Source organism: Bubalus kerabau, chromosome 15, assembly GCF_029407905.1.
Source record: "Bubalus kerabau isolate K-KA32 ecotype Philippines breed swamp buffalo chromosome 15, PCC_UOA_SB_1v2, whole genome shotgun sequence".
In the NCBI taxonomy this organism is placed as follows: domain Eukaryota; kingdom Metazoa; phylum Chordata; class Mammalia; order Artiodactyla; family Bovidae; genus Bubalus; species Bubalus kerabau.
In genome coordinates this window covers 15319289-15331492 of record NC_073638.1, presented here as the reverse complement: position 1 = coordinate 15331492, position 12204 = coordinate 15319289, and the positions used below count along the sequence as shown (strand labels likewise).

The 12204-nt window shown below is 49.7% G+C and overlaps 1 protein-coding gene across 1 annotated transcript in view; it reads left to right on the top strand.

The window, feature by feature from the left end:
* Positions 1–289: 289 nt before the first annotated feature.
* The window catches only part of ENDOD1 (endonuclease domain containing 1), a 36402-nt gene continuing 24487 nt past the window's right edge, over positions 290–12204 (top strand). The window contains exon 1 of the mRNA XM_055547742.1: positions 290–949. Coding sequence (XP_055403717.1) covers positions 650–949 — 300 coding nt within the window. The 5' untranslated portion in view covers positions 290–649. The remainder of the gene's footprint in view (positions 950–12204) is intronic.

Below are 12204 nucleotides of genomic sequence, written 5' to 3'. Positions count from 1 at the left end.
TGTCTACCTAGGTTAGGAATTTCCTACAACAGGATTTCTTAACTTGGGTGTCCCCGCTTCTGACCTGCTAAAACTTCATCTCTGAGTTATGTCCATGCGCGGGCCGATGGGAAGACTTCCACTGGGAAGGCGGGAGACTGATTTGTATCGGATTTCACCGGGGGGCTCTCTGCCCATTCGCCCCAAAGAGCCACAGTTACTGTGGGTATCTCATGCCGCCTCTTGGCATCCTTGAGGATCCCTGGGGCGCGCTGTCTCCGGAGGCTTCTAGGCTCGCGCCCCGGGGACGGTCCCCGCTTCCCCGGATGAAGCCGACCTGGTTCAGCCCTTTCCGCCGGGGCAGCGCGCGTCCCGGAGCCTGTGAACTCGGACGGCAGAGTCCAGGCGGTGCCAGGTGCGGGGCCGCCCCGGGGGGACGGGGCTGGCATCCCCGCACCCGCGCGCCCAGCCCGAGGCGGGCGGGAGCCGGCGTCTTAGGAGAGGCGGGCACGAGGGGGGCGCGGCCTCGGGACGCGGGCCCGCCCCCGCCGCCGGGGCCGCCCACCCCGGCCGGCCGAGCTCGCCCCACCCGCGCCGCGCCCGGCTTCCGACTTCCCGGCTGCGAAGCTGTGCGGCCTCGCGCTCCGCCCGCCCGGCCCGCAGACGCGCCATGGGCCCCGAGCGCTGCCTGGCTCTGGGCGGCCTCCTCGCCCTGGCCGGGCTGCTGGAGGGCCGGCTGGTGCGCCAGGAGGAGGCCGGCTTCGGCGAATGCGACCGCTTCTTCTACGCAGGGACCCCGCCTGCGGGACCGGCGGCCGCTGCCCACGTGAGGATCTGTCAGCGTTCCGAGGGCGCCGAGCGCTTCGCCACCCTGTACAGCACCCAGCACCGCATCCCGGTGTACTCGGCGTTCCGCGCCGCGCGCCCAGCGCCCCTGGGCGCGGAGCCGCGCGGGCTGGTGGAGCCGCAGGTAAGCCAGGCGCTTCTCGAGCCGGGTCGCCGGACTGGCCTCGCAGGGTGCTTGGCAGCTCCCGCGAGCTGTCGGGGGCGTGGGGGGAACGGCGGCCCCGGGCTTCGATGCCGGGATCTGGAGACCCGGGTTTCCGACCTTCCCCGCCGGGCCCCCGGAATTACAGCCTGCTTAGTCCCCTGTCAACTCCGCGGGCCAGAATTCGGCCATCTGCGAGTCTGAGATGAAGCTACAAGGGTCCGAGGTTCCCAGTAGGCAGTGGTTCTACAGCGTAGACATCTGCAGTGTCTCATTCATTTCCTGAACTGTGAGGAGCGTGAGACGGTGACCCAGGAGATCAGTCGGATCTGCAGGACGCGGGGGCTGGGAGCTCACAAGTTGTTGCCAGGATTCTGCGGGATGGGTGGGTAGATGAAGGCTCAGAGAGGCCGCCAAACTGGCGGAAAGATGGGGTCCGTCTTCCTTCTAGGGAAAAGCTTTTCTTCTGCAGAAGCCACATGAGCCGGAAAAGCCTTCCGTTCTGCACAAGACATTGAGTATATCCCATCTGAAGTTGTGTTGGCTTGTGCCATGCACTCAGTCCTGTCCAACTCTGCGACCCCATGGACGGTAGCCCGCCAGGTTCCTCTGTCCATGAAATTTTCCCAGGCAAGAATACTGGAGTGGGCTGTCATTTCCTTCGTCAGGGGATCTTCCCGACCCAGGGATGGAACCCGCGTCACCTGTGCCGCCTGCAATGCAGGCAGATTCTTCACCCTCTGAGCTTAGGACAGTGAAATAAAGATACAGATGTTTTAGAAATGGGATGGGATAGTTACAAGTAGTAGGCAACCATTGACTGCGTCCAGCTAATGGGAGGGACAAACCAGTTTTTCCTGACTCTTTATTTATAGCTACTGATATATTATCAGACCGCTTGGAAAATCAGGTGGTCTCTCAGGGGGTTTGGGTTCTGTCTGATGAGAGTGACCCAACATTCCGAGAGGTCCCCAGAGGTCCTGCTGAACCTGCCTTAACACATTCTGCCCTAGTCAGCTCAGCCAGCCTCTGTCTAGAAGTCCGGGTCAGGCTCTCCTGCCCAGCAACCAAGGGCACTTCATCCATGGGGGGAGGGGGTAGCTGAACACGCAGCCCACCCTTTTTTTTTTTCTTTTAAAGAACTGGCTGACCTTGATCTTTTTCTTTTTTCCAATGTTTTCATTGAAGTACAGTTGATTTACATCAGCCTACCCCTTCTTGATGGCCACAGCTGCCCAGGACCACACCATGAGCAGGGGACTGACTTTCTGTTGTTTTATTCAGAGCCCTGGGTTGTAATTTCTATCATCTCACTCAGCTATTTCTAGCTCGAAGACCTTGACCAGATCTCAGGCCGTCTGCACCTCTGTCCTCTTTACCTTCTCCACATCCAGCTGATGAACTCAGGCTTGTGAAAAAGCCTTGGTAAATTAGATACTCTAAGGCATACACTGGGGCTTCCCTGATGGCTCAGATGGTAAAGAATCTGCCTGCAAGGCAGGAGACCCGGGTTCGATCCCTGGGTCGGGAAGATCCCCTGGAGAAGGGAATAGCTACCCATTGCAGTATTCTTGCCTGGAGAATTCCATGCACAGAGGAGCCTGGCAGGCTCCAGTCCATGGGTCACAAAGAGTCAGACACGATTGAGTGACTAACACTTTCACTCTTCAAGGCATACCTTAGTCCAAAGTTAGTTTGCCCCCATCTTCACCCATAGAGCTCTCTGAGGATCCCCCAACTCCCCATTATGCTTCTGATGGCAGGCCTGTGAAGAAAATAGATGACCTGGTCCTGTCTCCCTAAGGATCTCGTGGATGGCTCGGGGAGCCAGAACATACATGCGGGGAAGGTACCAGGATGCATGCTGAACAAATTTCAGTTAAACCCAGAACTCTCACATTTAGTAGTCACCCACTGTGTGCCAAGGGAACAGAGGGAGACTCCAAGATTCAAAGGCTTCCTGGGTGGGAGAGGTGGCTTTGCTTCTTATTAGAGCCTCAGTTTAAGCCTCAGTTCTCCCACTGGCTCACTGTAAACTTGGGCAGGTTGACTTAGAGGTAATAACAGGGTGATTCTGAGAATTAAATGAGTTACTCTATACAAGGTTCTCTGAGGAGTGCCTGATACATCAGCCCTAGCTGTTATTATAACATAAGCCAAACACCCTCTGTTTAAAAAGGTAAGCAAAGTCCTATTAGATTTAATCTGTCTTGGAGGTGAGAGGAGAGAGCCTTTGGGTCAGGGTGAGATTTGCGCTGTGCCCAGAAGGACGTTCAGAATGGAGACAGGGATGAGGACATTCCCAGCAGAGGAAATATGCTTAGTGGGAAGTTTGTGGCTGATTTAGGGATTCGTGTGGAGGGAGTGGTCGGAGCAGCTGAACCAGTACCGGGGGCAGATGACGGTCAACTTGTGCTCAGACTGAAGGGGAGTGGTGGAAGGGAGGGGTTGGGAATGGAGTGATCAAGGAAGTTTGAGGGGTGGGGGGCATTTAGGCACTTATTGAAGGAGCCCGAAGGAACATGACTCATTCAGGAGAGAAGAGATGGACAGGATTTTCAGGGAGGCAGTGGAGACTCTGGGCCCTGGGTAGTGAGGAATAGGTCTGGGGGATAAAATAGGATGGGGAAGGAGGAAGGAGCTGGTGGGGTGGGAGGTTTTTGTTGTTTAGTCATGAAGTCGTGTCCAACTCTTAGCAGCCCCATGAACTGGAGCCCATTAGGCTCCTCTGTCTTTGGGATTTCGCAGGCAAGAATATTGGAGTGGGTTGCCATTCCCTTCTCTAGGGGAATCTGCCTGACTCAGGGATGGAACTCACATCTCCTGCATTGGCAGGCAGATTCTTTACCTGCAGAGCCATCGGGGAAGCCCAGGGATGGGGAGGGGGCAGCTTGAGAAGTAGGAGGTGCAGCAGTTCAGAAAAGCCCAGGAGGCCAGGGTCCCCTCCTGGAGAGGTGGGAGTGGTCTGGTGGCTGACCCAGCCAAAAGGATGCTTTCATCTGCAAGGCGGGCTTGTGCTGCCCGTCCCTTCCCAACGGTGTCTGGCCAAGTCAGCCAGCAGCCAGTGGGTATTAAGTGGAAGGCAAGGAAGGCGAGAGGGGGGAGAAGCTGCCAGATCACAAGGCTGGCGGGCCCTGGAGCTCACTGCAGCAAACCTGCCTCCCCGAGGCCTGCCTCCCCACCAGCGTGCCTGCTGCAGAAAGATGCTCAGGGTTCAACGCAGACTTTGGCAGCTTCCAAGCGCTCTGTAACGCTGAGTCACCTAGTGCCCATGTCACTTTTTTGTGAGGTCAGCATTACCAAGAGGCCCAGGAGACAGAAGAGGAAGAGGCAGGGACCAAAGGAACTGGGTGTTTGCCTTCGGTGGTGAGTCAAGAGGGCTGTTCTGACCCTGGGGCTCCCGGAGTTCAAGGTAGCAGTTCTCAAAGCTGTCCTGCAGTCTCCCTTTGGGAAAAGAAAAGAAAACCTCCTAAATCCAAGGTGATGGAAATTCAGTCACCTGTGTACTTAGAACCTTTAGGGTGTTGGCTGCCCATTGCCTCCAGGCAAAGTTCATGCTGCAGAATGCAGGTTACAAGGCCTGCATTCCCCAGGTTCCTGTCTGCAGCTCCAGCCTGTCTCCCACCCATCCCCACTCCTGTAGACTGTTCTAGCATTATCCAGCTGCCTGGAGAGCCTCCCCTACACCATTCTGTTGGTCACGGTTGTTCCTTTGCTCACGCTCAGTCCTTTCACCCTGAACATCCGTCCTACACTGCCCCCGTCTCGCCCTTCACTGCTTCCCCTACTCCATCCTTTAACACTGTCCAGTGTCACCTCCTCCAGAAAGAACAGCCCACCTGAGTGAGGGCCACCTCCTGAGTTAGACCACCCCACAGCATTCCCTATAATTTCTCTATTTTTGTATTTACCACATTGTTTTATAAAGGGCTTCCTAGGTAGCTCGGGCTTCCTTTGTGGCTCAGCTGGTAAAGAATCACCTGCAATGCAGGAGACCTGGGCGTGATCTCTGGGTTGGGAAGATCCCCTGGAGAAGGGTAAGGCTACCCACTCCAGTATTCTGGCCTGGAGAATTCCAGGGACTTTATAGTCCTTGGGGTCTCAAAGAGTAGGACATGACTGAGGGACTTTCACTTTCCCTGGTGGCTCGGTGGGAAAGAATTCACCTGCTAATGTAGGAGACACAGGTTCGATCCTTGGGTTGAGAAGATCCCCTGGAGAAGGAAATGGCAACCCACTCAGTATTCTTGCCTAGAGAATCCCATGGACAGAGGAGCCCTACAGTCCTTAGGGTTGCAAAGAGTTGGACATGGCTGAGCATGCATGTGTGCACACACACGCACATACACATTGCTTTATAACTACCTGCTCATGAGTTTGTCTCTCCAGTGTGAGCTTTTGAGAGCTGAGGGCCGCGTTTTACTCATACTTGCATTTCTAATGCCTAGGACATTAGAAAGCACTCAGTAAGTTCTGGATAAAATCATGTGATGTTCGGGGGTTCAGTCAAGCAGCAGGAGGTGAGATATTCTGCTGAGCTTTCTTGGTGGAGAGCTGCCTGCTTTAGAAGCTTGCCTCCCAGCTGGCCAGCCGCCACTGTTCCAAGCATATTCCATACGCAGAGCTGGAACCTTCCTCTAAATCCACCCCACCAGTTCTAGCTCTGGTGTTTGGAACTACCTCAAATGATTTAGCTCTCTTTAGCATCATGTAACTGGAGAAGGAAATGGCAACCCACTCCAGTATTCTTGCCTGGGATAAGAGGAGCCTGACGGACTACAGTCGACGGGGTCCCAGTGACTGGGACAAGATTTAGCGACTAAACCACCACGAGCACTGGTGTCATATAACAGGGCCCCACATTTGAGGGGCCTTCTGAGGGACATAATGAGAACTTCAAAGGGAAGCAGAGACGACATAGGGGTGTTGCGGGTATTATGTGGAATATGGTCACCTTTAAATTGAGAATGGAGAGAAGGCAAGAAAGAGATGGGATAGCGTGTGTGCCTATTAGCAGGATGGAAATGATCTGAAGGGTTTGCAGTCAGAACTAAGGACTGGGTTCTGGTTTAGTACAGGGAGCCTCGACCTTTTAGCCGCTCAACTTATTTCCATTTAATGGAAGAATTTTTGGATAACGTACTAGTGATGTCTTTGCAAAGGATCTTGTCAATTTACACTAGAAGCCAACGTATAAGATCCTGTCATTTTCTTTTTTAAACATTTTTTTTTGGACATGCGACATGTGGGATCTTAGTTCCCTGACCAGGGATCGAACCCATGAACCACTGGACCACCAGGGAAGTCCCCAAGCCCTTGTCATTTTACAAAAGTGACTGTTGGAAGGAATTGGCTTTATAGTCTGCCTAAACTTATTTAGTCTTACAAAAATACTGTGAGGTAGATCTTATTCTCTTCATTGTAGATATGAAGCAACTGGCTCAGAGGGGTTAATTAATTGTTGTGCCCAAGGTCACATAGCTTAGATTCGAACTCATGACTAGTTGCTCCTAGTCCGGAGCTCTTTTGTTTTACTGTGGAGATTTTTGACCTCCCGTGGTTTCCACTGCTTTAGTGGTCATAGGACTTTAATTCTCATCTTTCATGAAAAGTGGAAGTATGGTTGCTCGGTTGTGTCCAACTCTTGCAAGTCTGTGGACTGTAGCCCGCCAGGCCCCTCTGTCTGTGGGATTGTCCAGGCAAGAATACTGGAGTGGGTAGCCATCCCTTCTCCAGGGGATCTTCCTGGCCCAGGGATCGAACCTGGGTCTCCTGCATTGCAGGCAGGTTCTTTATTGTCTTGAGCCGCCAGTACATCTTTCACACGGGAATCTTAATTTCTACCCCATTTCTCTTTCCCCACTGTCACAGAACAAGTGGGAGCACATATCTGGCCATGTGAATGTTGTTTAGGTGTCAGTGACTCCAGAGTAAAGCAGATATTTTGGTCAGTGGCAAAAGTATTTTCCTAAAGGGCCCAGTGAAGTCATGTTTCAGATCTTAGTAAATGTACGTGAACAGTCGTCACAGCTAGAACCTCAGTTAGGTCTTTAATCTTTCATTTCCATCAGTACCTTTTTGCTGGTATCTTCTGAAGCTGTTAGATGCACTGTTTCATTCATTCTAACACCAGCCCTCTTTTTATTGTGTCAGAGAACAGATACAAAGAAGATATCATGCGCTGACATCTCTGGGTAAGGGGCTCAGCAAACGGGACATTGCTGATTCTTTCTTCCTCCTTATGAAATCTGACTTCGGATCCTTGCTCTGCCATTTACAAGCTGTGTAATCAAATTCTTCCAGTCCTATTTTTCTGATCTGTCCATTAAAGATAATAACAATGTTGACTTCATAAAGTAGTTGTGACAAACAAGATAACACATATAAGCGTGTAGCATGGAACCTGTAACATGTTGAGGTCTTAATAGTAATGTGTACACTATTAACGTCTTCCTCTAATAGGTGTTAGACAGACACGCACACGCACACGAATGGAATGCTGGAGTAACTCCTGCAACCCTGCATGTCTGTCCTGAAACATCCATCTGCGTATCTTCTCAAATGCTTGGTGTGTGTCCCACAGTCACATAATAGGCTCTCAGAAGGTATCTGGTGAGAGACAGTGAATGGAAGATAGATGGATGGGTGGATGGATATAGGTGATTGGAAAAACCTAAACAAAACAGAGGCCAGAGATACCTCCACCCTCCCTGTCCTGAGCAACCAGAAGATGTATTGTCATAAAGAAAACAGTGAGCAATTGCATTCCAAGCTCCTGTGCCGAGCCCGAGAAGTGCCAGGCAGCGCCTGACTCACAGGGCTGGTTCCACAGTCAGTTGCTCACAATTTCTTCTTAGCAGGTAGTAAAAACAGGAGTCACACATTCTCCCCTTTGCTGCCTTTTTCTCCTTTTCTGGCTTTTTCTTCATCTTTGAATTTAGTGTCTCCATCGGATTCGTGGTCGCTCTCAGGAGCAAGTTAGGGTTGCCCTGAACTGGCAGAACACTTGAGTGACTCTTTGTCCTGGAATTGTCCAGTGTGATGGATATGTACACCATTCTTTCAGTCCAGACTTAAATTTGGGAAGTTTAGGGAAAGGAACTATCATTTATTAATCCCTTACTGTGTGCAAGGATCTTCACAAATTAGCTCATTCATAGAACAACTCTAGGTCTTATGATCCATGGTTTGTGGTTTAGGAAACTGATGTTCAGAAGCATTAAATAGCTTATCCAAGGTTAAATTTGCCAGCTGCTTATGCTGCCTCACTCCAAAGCTCTTAGCTCTCTTTTTGCTATGTCATGCTGCTTTCTAATGACAATGTCAGTATTTTCTCTCCGGATTCTCAATGGACTGATGTGTTATTTTCATTTTACTGAATTAATCCACTTCTTTGGATGTTGTCTGGCTGGGCTTCTAACACACTGTTCTGGAAATCTCAGTTACAATTCATGGTGATTAAATGGAGTTTGCCTTGAGGAATAAAGATTTTGCTTGTTGGGTTTCAAATTCCTCTTCCTTTCAAACTGACAGCTCTACAAGTGGAAATATGAGAAGATAAATACTCCCACTTGCCAGTAGTATTCATTGCCAGGGATCTGGTCTTGCTCCCAGGATTCCTGTTTGGTCAACAGTGTCTTTTCCTTCAAGTTGCATATCATAACTTCTGAGTGGTCCTGTAGCCTGTTGGTTCCATAGAACCTGACACATATGAAGCAATAATTCATTGCCTACTGACGTAACTATTTGGCCATTGAAAGGAAGGAGACATAAGAAAGAAACCAACTCTTCGAGTGAACCCAAAATAGAAGCACCATTTAGTATTCCAGTCATGCTTTTATTGACCCAGTGCCTGACAGACGTGTAGCTCATTCAAAGGAGGTCAAATGAGGGCATTTTATATTTTTAATCAAAATTGAAAAACGAGTACTTCTTCTTTTTCAGAGTAAATAGATGACTGAACTAGGGCTTGAAGACATAAATTAAATTACATGTTCCAGTTGACTTGCACCTTCATTTTAGGGGTGATTGAATTGACCAGGAGGCATGATGGAACAGGAACCATGTGAGGAAATGGCCACTATTTATGCATCTGAAAGACTTGGCATCCACCACAGTCTCAGAACACACAGGAAGCACAGAGAAAGGAAAAGTCGGCTTATGAACCATAGAAAGATCTTTTCTCATTATTGAATATTTCTGTTGTATCTGAAACCATGGAACCGTGATGACCTTGGACGCCTCCTTCACAGCCAGGTGGGACCAGTTGGATGGTTGATGGCCTTGCTTCTGGGCCTCTCTAGACAGACTTCACCCCTTTAAGCCCTACCATCTGTACCCTGAGGTTCAAGCTGCTACATCTTCATCCAGGTCTCTGTAAAACAGCTTCCCAACTGGCTGACCCATCCCGCCTGGGTCTCCTTTAGCCTTCCTTCATCTGAAAGTCAGTCTTTCAAAACATTCATCCTGTCTCCATCGACCTCACTGGAAACCTTTCAAGGTTTCCCCATTTCTCTTCAGATACAGTCCTTATCGGGGTCTCCAGAGTCCTGTGTGGTCGGCCTCCCAGTCCCCTCCCAGCCTTATCTGCTGTCACACGTTGCCAGGCCTTAACCTCTGTCCACTTTGGCTTCTTCTTGTTTTGTTTTTGTTGTTGTTTTTAATTTCTGTCTTCTCTTGCATCATAGGGTCTTTGTACCTACTGGACATTTTTGTCTTCCATGACGTTCCCAACTACGTCATCTGCCAATGAGATGCTAGTCACTCAGTCGTGTCCAATTCTTTGTGACCCCATGGACTGTAGCCCGCCAGGCTCCTCTATCCATGGGATTCTCCAGGCAAGAATACTAGAGTGAGTTGCCATTTCCTTCTCCAGGGGAATCTTCCCAACCCAGGGATCGAACCCAGATCTGCATTGCAGGCAGGTTCTTTACCATCTGAGCCACCAGGGAAGCCATCAGCTGTCAATAATACTCTAAAGGTACCAAACACACCTTTCTTTGCTAGCATGGCACAAATGTACATTTATTTGTATGACTGGGTGCCCCTGACTAGCCTCTGAGTTCCATGCGTGTAGGATATGGGCCTGTTGCACTCACCATCCTAACACAAGAGGCTGGTAACCTTTTCTGTAAAGGGCCACAGAGTAAATAGTTTAGACTTTGGGGCCATTTGGTCTCTATTGCAACTATTCAACTCGGCTTTTCTAGCACAAAGCAGCCACAGACAATGCATAAATGAGTAAGCGTGGCTATGTTCCAAGAAAATTTTATTTATGAAACAGGTGGTGGGCTGGATTTGGTGCACAGGCTGCGGCTGGCCAACTCCTGGTCTAGCACGATGCCAGCCCTGAGTGTGTGCTTATTAGTCAATGTTGTTGAATATTGAGCACTCAGCAGGTATGGATTGAACGTTGGCAGTGAAATCTGAAAACTGTGCAGTCTTCTTCCTCTTAGCGCATGGCAACCCTAGACTGAGACCTACAGTCAATTTCCAGGAACTTTTTTAAAGTGGTGTTGTGGTGGTTCTTTATATTTAGGCCTTTTTAGGACTGAGCAACTTCACTTTCACTTTTCACTTTCATGCATTGGAGAAAGAAATGGCAACCCACTCCAGTGTTCTTGCCTGGAGAATCCCAGGGATGGGGGAGCCATCTATGGGGGCTGCCCTCTATGGGGTCACACAGAGTTGGACACAACTGAAGCGACTTAGCAGCAGCAGCAGCAGGATGATAAAAGTAATCATGTGCTTATGGTTAAAAAAAATTTCTGAGCATTTTGGAAGTATATAAAGAAAAAGATCCTGCTTCTAACAGATAGCCAGTCTTCACAGTTTGTGTGTATGGGTGTGTGTATGAATGTGTGTGTGTAACATTCCAGAAATTTCCATCACATACAGAGAGACCTGTGCACTCTCACATCCTTTCTTCTGGTCAAGCATTAGCATCCTTTTGGATTCTGGGGAGCCACGTCTAACTAGTTTCTCAAACAATCAGCACCCGCATGGAGTGGGAGAGGAAAGGGACTTTTGATGAGCAGATTTGCACAGAAGCATAAACAGTTGGTCTCATGAAGCATTTGCACGTAATAAATATTTAGAAGGCCTGGGGACTCAAAATGCAAAGTCTATTTCATCACCTTCTTCTTTCACAACTTTAAAGTCATGTATAACTGACAGGTGGCCTGAAATAATACCTTCTTCACCCTGCTGAGTAGAGGAAGTATTATCCTCTACATTAAGAAGAGAGTGGGCCTGGGGCAACCCTGGGCTGCCTGAAGTAACAAGCTCTAAGTGACAGAGCTGAAGGGATCTCGTTTCCAACCTGGTGTTCCGTCACCGCTGCCTAACAGTCTCACCTTTAGAGGAGCTTGAAGAAAAGCACGTTCACAAAAGCCTGGAAAGAAAAATCTCAGTCGTGCCTGACTTTATGACCCCATGGACTGTAGCCCACCAGGCTCCTCTATCCATGGAATTTTCCAGGCAAGAGTACTGGAGTGAGTTGCCATTTCCTTCTCCAGGGGATCTTCCCAACCCAGGGATTGAACCTGGGTCTCTCACACTGTGGGCAGATGCTTTACTGTCTGAGCCATCAGGGAATCCCACAAAAGCCTGGAGGAGAGGTCAAAGAAAGGGAAATGATTTTGCCTGGGGGCAGACTTACTAGCCTCAGAGGTTGTTGGTGACACAACATGGAGAAGCAGATGCTGTCTTTTGTGCTAAAGACAAGAGGCCTTAAGCTTCAACAGGTTGAGGAGGATTGAGTAAGTGTTAGTGTTAGTTGCCCAGTGGTGCCTGACTCTTTGCGACCCCGTGGACTGCAGCCCACCAGGCTCTTCTGTCCATGAGATTTTCCAGGCAATGGTATTTTCCAGGAGTGAGTTGACATTTCCTTCTCCATGAGGAGGATTGAGGTCAGATGCAAATAAATCATTTCTTGATATAAGACCTAGAGCCAGACATCCTGGAATGTGAAGTGAAGTGGGCCTTAGGAAGCATCTCTATGAACAAAGCTAGTGGAGGTGATGGAATTCCAATTGAGCTATTTCAAATCCTAAAAGATGATGCTGTGAAGGTGCTGCACTCAATATGCCAGTAAATTTGGAAAACACAGCAGTGGCCACAGGACTGGAAAAGGTCAATTTTCATTCCAATCCCAAGGAAAGGCAATGCCAAAGAGTGCTCAAACTACTGCACAATTGCACTCATCTCACATGCTTGCAAAGTTATGCTCAAAATTG